The sequence below is a fragment of the Cynara cardunculus genome, assembly GCF_001531365.2.
Source record: "Cynara cardunculus var. scolymus isolate 2C chromosome LG 17, CcrdV1, whole genome shotgun sequence".
NCBI classification, from domain to species: domain Eukaryota; kingdom Viridiplantae; phylum Streptophyta; class Magnoliopsida; order Asterales; family Asteraceae; genus Cynara; species Cynara cardunculus.
The window spans coordinates 18,383,663-18,393,911 of record NC_037544.1 but is presented as its reverse complement, the minus strand read 5'-3'; the positions used below and the strand labels follow the sequence as shown (position 1 = coordinate 18,393,911).

Here is a 10,249-nt window from a genome sequence, read left to right as displayed (position 1 = left end):
TTGTGTTTGGGTTAATTAAAAAGTCCCATTGGTTACACTACTTATTAACTCGTATGAAAACATGCTCTAATATAACTAGAATGAGTGCCTTCTTAGCATACTCTAATTAGACAGAGCCTGGTCACCTATGTCTAATTAAGCATGTATAAGGAGAGACGCGGACCAGTTATGTTAGGTGTTTGTCTAAAGTTAAGAACTTCTTACTCAAATAAGAAAAGCACGATTTGCATGTTTGGGTTTGCATAAACATTGCATGTTTTTGATATTTATTATGATTCGTTCAATTATTTAAATTTTGTTAAATATCGCAGCACAATGTCGTCAATTAATGAATATTTGAACTCCGAAGAGTACGACCCCTCCGAGCATAGTTATGATAGTGATGACGATGTCGCCGAGTCCCCGGCGCGATCACCTACCCCCGTGCCGCTCCGCCCTATGCCCACGCACCATTAGCGGCACATGCAATTAGAGTTCGGGCCACCGCCCGAAAGAGCATTCCTCCACCCATAAGGGTGTCTTTCTCCGCCCCTTCCGGAGTTGGGAGGGAGTCATCCCAGTCGTGAACCCGTAGTGTGACGCCCCCACCTACTACCAGGACCACGTCGAAGTGCTCTCTGGGCATGACCACCTTAGAGAACCTATGGGTTTTGGGCATCACCCAAGACCTAAAGATGTGTAAACTTAGGTTGGATCATCATCGACACATTGCCGACGGGGTGATTATGGCCCTAGGCACACAAGACAATGTGACGGATCGTTCGTTGGAGTTGATTAACACCGCTAGGGGAGCGATTAGGAGGTTATATACCTACTTGGCATTGTTAGCGGGAGTTTTGGTGATAGTGATGGGACTACTTGTTTGGAGTCTAATGCTCTAGAAGACTCTATTTTATTAAGCTTTTGATAGATCAAACTTAGAATCTTCTTTTGGGGCATGTAGCCGTGACTTGTGAACAATATCTTTCTTTTTGTTGCACGTCTTTATTTTCTTTATGGTTGATATGGGTTTTTATTTTAGTTGAATTATGTTGATTAATGATTAAATGCTTTTATTAATACAAGTTATTATATATTGCCATGGATGCATGTTTATGTGATTGAATTATGTTGTGCATAATTCAATAAAGTAGATACAGTGAAAAACAATAAAAATAACCGGACTTTGATTTAAAATTTGTGCGTTAGAAATATGCCTCCAAGAAGAGAAGATCCCAAAATTGCGAGACTTGTGTCCGAGCAAATTCTAGCGGCCCTTTCTAATATAGTTAGCCAAGTAGCAGTAGGCTTGAACGCTAACCAAGCAAAAAACCAAGGTACAACAGCAAATAGAGACTGCACATATAAAGGCTTTAGAGCTTGCAACCCAAAAGACTTTCATGGGACCGAAGGAGCCGTGGGATTACTTACTTGGATTGAAGGAATAGAGTCCGTCCTTCATATCAGTAAATGTGCTGAAGGGAGCAAAGTGGAGTTTGCAGCCTGTTTACTGCAAGGACGGGCATTGACGTGGTGGAATACCCAGATACAAACTCGAGGTCGGGAATCAACCAACAGACTTACGTGGGAAGAATTCAAGAAATTACTCAAGGAAGAGTACTGTCCGAGGAGTGAGATCTAGAGTTAGAATCAGAACTGTGGAATCACGAAATGAAGGGAAGTGATGTAGACTCATACACTGCTCGCTTTTATGAGTTGGCAAAACTGGTGCCACACTTGGTGTCACCCGAAGAGAACCGAATTGACCGTTATGTCTGCGGTTTAGCTCCAGAAATCCGGGGGAATGTGACTTCGGCCAATCCAAAAACACTTCAGGACGCTGTGAACTTAGCGACAAAACTCACCAACAATGCTATTCAGTTAGGATCATTTGCAAATGATAAAGTCAAGGGTAAGAGAAGAATGGAGGAGCCCGTGAGAAAGAACTACAACAAAAGGGGCGGTAAGGCCCAAAATGTGATAACAAACTTTGGGGCTCAGACACAGACAGCAGAAAAATACAAGGGAGCTTACCCTAGGTGTGACAAGTGCAATAATCACCATGGCCGGAGATGCATCATCTGTCTCAGATGCAACAAAGGAGGTAATTTCGCTAAAGATTGCAGGAGCAGAAGGAGACGAACATGCCATGAGTGCGGATGCCCGGATCACTATAGGAATGCATGCCCGGGACTGAACCGAGGGCTAGTTACTAACCCAACACGACTAGTCAACCAAGGAAATCAAGGAGGCCAAGCACGAGGTCGAGCGTTTGAGATTGGGGCAGAAGAAGCCAGGCAAGACTCGAACATAGTCACAGATACATTCCTCCTGAACAATCATTACGCATTCGTATTATTTGATTTTGGAGCAGATAGGAGCTTCGTGTCACTAGAATTTAGACCAAGGATAGTTTAAAGTCGCAAAAGCTGAAAAAAGATTTCGTTATCGAGTTTGCTAATGCACCGGAAGTTAGGACTAAAGACGTAATCACGAATTGTACCTTACGTTAAGTCGAACAAGACTTTAGCAAAGACCTTATTCCAATCAGATTAGGAAGCTTTGATGTAGTTGTGGGTATGGATTGGCTATCCAAAAATCGAGCTGAGATATGTTGTTCTGAGAAGACCATCCGAATTTTAAAAGAAAGTGAAACGCTCGTGGTGCACGGAGAGACGTCCCAGAGAAATTTCAAGTTAGTAACATGTATGAATATGCGGAAATACTTGAAAAGGAATATGTCGCGTTTATGGCTTACATTGTGGATAAGGGAATCAAAGAGAAATGCATCCAGGATTTTCCCATAGTTCGGGATTTTCCTGAGGTATTTCTTGATGAGCTGCCAGGATTACCCCCGTTACGGCAAGTCAAATTCCACATTGACTTAATTCTTGGAGCAGCGCCCATAGCCAAATCACCTTATCGTTTGGCACCATCAAAAATGAAAGAATTGTCAAAACAACTAAAGGAGCTACTCGACAAAGGATTCATCAGACCTAGCTCTTCACCCTGGGGAGCTCCAGTACTATTTGTTAAAAAGAAAGACAGATCCCTTCGTATGTGCATTGATTATAGGGAACTCAATAAGCTGACCATCAAGAACCGATATCCCCTTCCCCGAATCGATGACTTGTTTGATCAACTCCAAGGTGCCACTTACATTTCAAAGATCGATCTTTGATCTAGATACCATCAAATGAGGGTCCATGAGGTAGATATTCTTAAGACGGCGTTCAGAACTCGTTATGGTCATTATGAATTCTTAGTTATGCCCTTTGGGTTAACTAACGCGCCAGCAGTTTTCATGGATTTAATGAATAGAGTATGCATGCCATATTTGGATAAGTTCGTGATTGTATTCATAGATGACATACTGATCTATTTTGCAAAACAAGGAGGAGCATGAACAACACTTAAAGTTGATACTTGAGCTGTTAAGGGATCAAAAATTGTATGCCAAGTTCTCCAAATGCGAATTTTGGATTCGTGAGGTGCACTTCCATGGTCATGTGGTAAATGAGAAGGGAATTCATGTTGCTCTGGCCAAAGTTGAGGCTATAAAGAAGTGGGAAGCCCCAAGGACCCCGATAGAAATTCGCCAATTTCTCGGTTTAGCAGGTTACTATCGCCGTTTTATTTCAAATTTCTCCAAGATCACATAACCACTGTCGGCATTAACCCAGAAGGATAAGGAGTTCATGTAGGGAGAAAAGTAAGAAGAAGCATTCCAATTGCTCAAGCATAAGCTATGTCAAGCACCGATCTTAGCACTACCAGAAGGTACGAAGAATTTTATGGTATACTACGATGCGTCATACCAAGGCTTGAGATGTGTGCTGATGCAAAAAGACAAGGTCATTGCTTATGCATCAAGGTAACTCAAGGTTCATGAAAAGAACTACACCACTCATGACTTGGAACTAGGAGCAGTGGTGTTTGCACTCAAGATTTGGAGACATTATCTCTACGGCACCAAATGCACCATCTTCACTGATAACAAAAGCCTTCAACATATCCTAGATCAAAAGATGCTGAACATGAGGCAACAGAGATGGGTTGAACTTCTCAACAATTATGACTGTGAAATAAAGTACCACCCGGGGAAAGCTAACGTGGTAGCAGACGCATCAAGCTAGAAAGAAAGGGTAAAACCGTCAAGGGTACGAGCCATGGGGATGCTGATTCAAACGAACCTAAAAACGCAAATTCTTGGAGCTCAAGATGAGGCATTGAAATAGGAGAATCTGAAGAATGAGACCCTGCACCATTTAGAGAAGGAATTCGAAACTCGAGCATATGGGGTGCGTTACTTCAGAAATAGAGTTTGGATACCAAAGGACGACAGCCTTCGGTCAACAATTTTGGAGGAAGCACATCGCCCAAGATATTTAATTCACCCAGGAACCGATAAGATGTACAAAGAGCTAAGAGAGTATTACTGGTGGCCAGGAATGAAGAAGGACATTGCTTTGTACGTAAGCCGGTGCTTAACATGCGCAAGGGTAAAAGCTGAGCATCAGAAACCGTCTAGTCTTCTTCAGCAACCAGAGATTCCCTAATAGAAGTGGGATCAAATATCAATGGACCTCGTTACTAAGTTACCTAGGACTAGGAAAGGACATGACTCAATTTGGGTCATAGTGGATCGGCTTACGAAATCCGCGCACTTTTTACGGGTTCAAGAAGACTTCAGTACAGAAAGGTTTGCACAATTATATATCAATGAAATCGTATCGCGTCATGGAGTACCTATTTCTATCATCTCATATAGAGATAGCGGTTTTACTTCATGATTATGGCAATCAATCAGTTCAAAAGGCACTAGGCACGAGGTTGGACTTAAGCACTTCCTATCATCCTCAAACGGATGGGCAAACGGAAAGGACTATCCAAACGCTAGAGGATATGTTACGAGCCTGTGTGATAGACTTTGGAGGTAGTTGGGACACTCACCTACTATTGATTGAATTTTCTTACAACAATGGCTATCACACCAGTATCCAATGCGCACCATACGAAGCCTTTTATGGGCGTAAATGTAGATCCCCACTCAACTGGTTGGAAATTGGTGACAGATAGCTGATTAGACCTGACATTATACAGGAGACAACCGACAAAATCTCGATCATCCAAGAAAGACTTAAAGCTGCAAGAGATCGTCAGAAGAGCTACGCTGATAACCGTAGGAAACCGTTGGAATTTCAAGTGGGTGATAAAGTCATTTTAAAAGTATCTCCATGGAAAGGAGGTGTGCACTTCGGAAATAAAAGGAAAACTTAGCCCAAGGTATGTTGGTCCATTTGAAATACTCGAAAGAGTAGGACCGGTTGCATACAAACTAAACTTGCCTCAAGAGCTTAGTGCCATCCATGATTCATTTCACGTATGAAACCTTAAGAAATGTGTAACTGACAAAACTTTGGTTCTACCTTTGGAAAACATTCAAATTAATGAACGGTTACGCTTCGTTGAAGAGCCGATCGAAATCCTCGACCATAGAGTCAAACATCTGAGACATAGTAAGATTCTGATCCTGAAAGTTCGATGGAATTCAATGCATGGACCCAAGTACACTTGGGAAAGGGAGGACTTTATGAAAAATAATTACCCGCAGATTTATATGAAAGAACCAATCGGTGATGCCAACAGTTAAATTTTGGTGTGAAATTCCTCTAACAAGGGGAAGCTGTGACATCCGGAAATTTAAATACCAAGGTTAGTAGCTAGATAGCACTTTAGAAATATCATTAACACTCAAGTAGTTAGAAATCCCGGTAGGTTGCGTAGAAAACACTGTTTCGACCTGTAATGAACCGGATCGTCTTATAAAATGTTAAACACTACAAATAATTTTTAAAACTTGCATAAAATATAGAGTCTACATATTTTAAATATCTTTTTACTTAAAATTATATTTAAGAAATTTATTTATCTCATAAAATAGGAATTTGGGTCTTTTTCTCAATATCTCACAGAAGTACCCAACTAATTAAATTATGGGCTAAGTTTTTACAAAAAAAAAAAATAGAAGGGAGGCCCATAGGCCCACCACATGGTCGGCCCCCCTCCTCTACATATAAATACATTTGAAAAATTCAAAACACTCATTTCTCATTTATCTCTCAGCCTTTCACCTCCTTACTCTCCCTCACTTTTCCTCTCCTTACTCTCTCCCTCCATCTTCTTCTTCAAGCAAAATTCAGCCTTTCATAGAAAAGAAAAGGGAATTCAAGAAACAAAATTTGAAGAAATCAACTTCTTTTAATCAAAGGTAAGAACTAGTTAGTATTTTGGTTTCATTTTATGCACTTTTAGTGCCATTTTCTTGTCATTTTCATACTTTTAAGATTGCAAAGAAGTGGTGTTCTTCATTCTAAGTTCTAAGAGTAGATTTTACACCAAAGACATGAAAAATGTTCTTAATATGGTGAAAATCCGTGACCTAACCATCTAGAACTTTTGAAAAGCAAGAAAAACCCTTCATATCTTGCATTTTTGTGTCTCTTATGGAATCTGAGTTCTCTTTCATATTACCAAGAATAGTGTATTTTATATATTCTTACTTTAATATTGAATAGTAGAGTGATCTTCTTCCATAAAATCATCATTTTTGGAAATTTTGATGCATAAAAATCCATTTTTGCATAAAAGAATGACTTTTCTTCTGGACAGATTCATTGCATGAGTTTGGAACRACCATWTMTRGTTGTKTATTGACCCAATAAGCATGAATATTTTTCCTTAATAATATTTAGTGTATTAGTTTTCAAACCCAAGTGGAATCATGAGAAAATATGACCTTATGACCTCACAACACCCAAAACAAATTTGGTGTGCAACAGTGGTCGGTCAGAAATGTTTTGTCTCATTGTTCATCTATAACTCATAGAAGACACATCAAAACACATGAAAATTTTCCTCTGGAGTATAGCCTATAGTGTTATATTTCAAAATAGTCTAACCCCACCCAAAAATATGGTGATTTAGGGGTTCAACTGATTTTTACAAAATAAGTGTGCAATCTGTCCAGACTTGACAGATTTCCACATGCATGTTCAAACAATCATAACTCCCAAAATATACATCCAAATATAGTGATTCTTTTTGGAAAAGCTATATTTATGTATTAGCTTTAAACTGATTCATGAACCACTGGAAAATAATAAGTATAACTCCTTCAAAGGGGTGTAACATTAAGAAAGGGTTTTCTGTTTTGAAAGCTGTAATCACTGTTTTGGTAAAATTTGTTTGAGACCCTTCCACTCATCCAAAAATCTTGATTTTTGGTCATAATGATCCTAACTCAGCATACTAAAACATATAAAAAGGTCTGGAAAATATATTTCTTGGATGAGGGTTAACCATTGACATTTTTGAGTCACAAGGATTCTGTCAGCATGCATGATTTCCTAAAATCACTAAAGATTGGATTCTTAAACCATAAACCCCATAATAAGCATATAAAGTCCTTAAAACTTGATATTTTTTTCCTAAGAACATAAAGAGACATTTATAAGACGTAAAGGTAGAATAGTAACCTTAACCTTTAAGAGTTTGACAATCGTTCGTTTTCTATAGGGATTCACTAAAAGGACTTTACCAAGACATACCATTTGATCACTCAGCCATCTTCTCCGTGAAAGAAAAGATGAGTATTCACGACCCCTTTTTTTTAAATCCATCGTTATTTGGGGGAAAAGCACGTATAAAAGTAGTTGATGTTTGTATGAAATATACAATGTGTTTAAATCGTGGATACAAATTGATTATATGAAAAATGCATTGAAATGAAATTGTGAATACGAGCACTAACACCATGTACGCTAGTAAAAATTGTGTTTGGGTTAATTAAAAAGTCCCACTTGGTTACACTACTTATTAACTCGTATGAGCCGATGGTTTAATGGATAGCGCTATTTGGATTGACAATCACACCTTTTACTGACGAGTAGGGGTGCATTTAACTAAAACACGGGTTCTACACATGTGGTTTAAACACCACCGCTGAGGTTGTTTGGTATAAAGGGCTTAGTTGTCACAGGTTTAGTAGTGGCCCAACACTTAAAATTACTTGGAGTACATTGTGCCTTGTTAAAAGTGCTACACGTATGAAAGTTGTTGCAAGTAAGTAAAAGACTTACTCGAACTAATTATTGCATAAAGATTTGTTGTACAATGAAAACCTGTGAACTCACCAACTCTTGTAGTTGACACTTGTTTTAACGTGCTTTTCAGGGGTAAGAAAGGCACATGGTGGCATTTAAAAGAAGCTGTGTTTCAATCATCACCTTTGAATTTTTTTTTATTAATTTACAAACTTGTTGTTTTGGGAATGTAAACACTGGATTGTGATGTAATGAAATTTTAATGTATGGTGGTGTTATTTATACTCTATTGCTATGAGACTCTACCTGCCATACCTCGTGTTTCCACTTTAGCGGGGTGTGACAACCAAATTTGATCTAAATCGAAGACTTCTTTGATCGATTTTGTCCTTAATCGCACAGCCCTTCATTCGATTTCAAGTTTAATCTCACAGCCCTTCATCCGGATTCAAGTTTATCGCTAAAGGATTTGTTCGATTTTCATCTTCATCGCACAAGTTCTTCACACAGTTTCATCTCCTTCACATGTTTTGACCTAAATCGAAGAAAAGCTTGACCGACCAACAGCTTGTCTAAATCGCACATAAAGACATCCGATTTGAAGAAGTGTGTAAATCACTTGACAGGTTACTCATCTTCATCGCACAATCTATCGGTCAAGTTTTAACCTAAATCGTAAATCTTATCAACTGGGTTTCACCTAAATCGATCATAGACTTGGCCAGACTTTGCTTTCATCGCTTAAAACATTTGGACTTACTTTTCATACTTACAACATCGCATAACTGGATCGAAACCTAAATCGCATTTCATACTCACTGCATTTGGGCTGAATCGAAGACCTCTATTCGATTTGGATTTAAATTGCTCACTTCTGTGTTTGATTTTCTCTAAATCGTAGGCTGTATTGATTTGCTACTTTGTCACTGTGGTTGAGAGTTAAATTGAGAGTTAAATTTTCTAAACTGGATAAGAGTGTGAAGGATTATAAAGAAAAACATGTGAGTGTGTTTCTTGAAAATCACGCTAATTTGGAATGGGCTAAAGAGTTGAAATAAGATCTTGAAAAATCTAAAGAAGAAAAGAAATATCTTCAAGCTAAAATTGATGTATTACATGGAAATGCTTATGATTTCAGAGGGAGTCGAAAGACAGACTATGAATAGTTAAAGGAAAATTCTAGGTTGAAATCTATAATTCATGAGCTGGAAAAGACTTCGGAATCTAAAAGAAAAGAGTCAGATGAAGAAGCAATAAAGCAGAGCAAAATTAAGCAAGAACTGGTAGATAAAATTCATAAAGCTGAGTTTGAACTGAATGATGAGAGGAACTCTCAAGAAAATAAGAATAAAGAGTTTGAGGAGTCAACAGAGAAACTTCGTAAATCTAAGAGTGAATTTGAAACAACCCATTCCACATATTGCATGTAACATATATTTCATACACAAGAGATACATGTTTATACACCACATATGTCTTTTAGTACAAGAATCTACCAGTACTGAATACATGGTCCAAAAATTCAAAATACAAATCTTGTACTATTTCATGTTCAGCTAACAAAACTATACATAACATAGCCAAATCTTCACGTAGATATGCATATTGGAAAATTTTACATTTTTCCCTTCTCCTTACCGTCTGCACTTCCTGCAATACATATTTAAAATCACAAAACGAGGGTTWGAYTGAAAGGTCTAGTGAGTTCCCCTTTTATGTTATTGCAGGTTGAATGTCACCAAAACTTTTATGTAAACAACTTTTCATATAAAACAAATATATGAACAAGTAAGAGCATAATTACCAGTACCTTTTTACCTTTCAAGCCAAACTCTCTGCTTGCAAATAATACGTCAAAATCCCAAATAGAGTCGTACTAACCAGGTATATTATAGTGCCACTTTTAAACTTTTCAAATTAAACAAGGTTTATTCAAAGTTTCAGGCCGAACCTGTTATTTCCTCCTCAATAACATTCAGACTATGATTTCCATTAAGAACCCTGATCCTAAACCTTCAAATCACAAAGAAATAAAGATTCCAGACCACGGTAATTATAAAGGATATAATAGTAAGAGTTATATCACATAACACACATACAAATGCCATCCTTATATCCAAAGGTACACCTCTCCTTGATATGCCACCCTTATCCCATGGTACACC

General features: G+C 38.2%; 1 protein-coding gene across 1 annotated transcript; it reads left to right on the top strand.

The window, feature by feature from the left end:
- The first annotated feature begins 1,650 nt into the window (after positions 1 to 1,650).
- Positions 1,651 to 2,397, top strand: LOC112499886. The gene has a single exon (XM_025103157.1). It carries the CDS (start codon positions 1,651 to 1,653, stop codon positions 2,395 to 2,397), a length of 747 nt encoding a protein of 248 aa, XP_024958925.1.
- The last annotated feature ends 7,852 nt before the right edge of the window (positions 2,398 to 10,249 follow it).

What these genes read in the sequence shown, in the direction of transcription:
- LOC112499886 (XM_025103157.1), top strand. Translation starts at nt 1,651, where the DNA reads ATGAAGGGAAGTGATGTAGACTCATACACTGCTCGCTTTTATGAGTTG.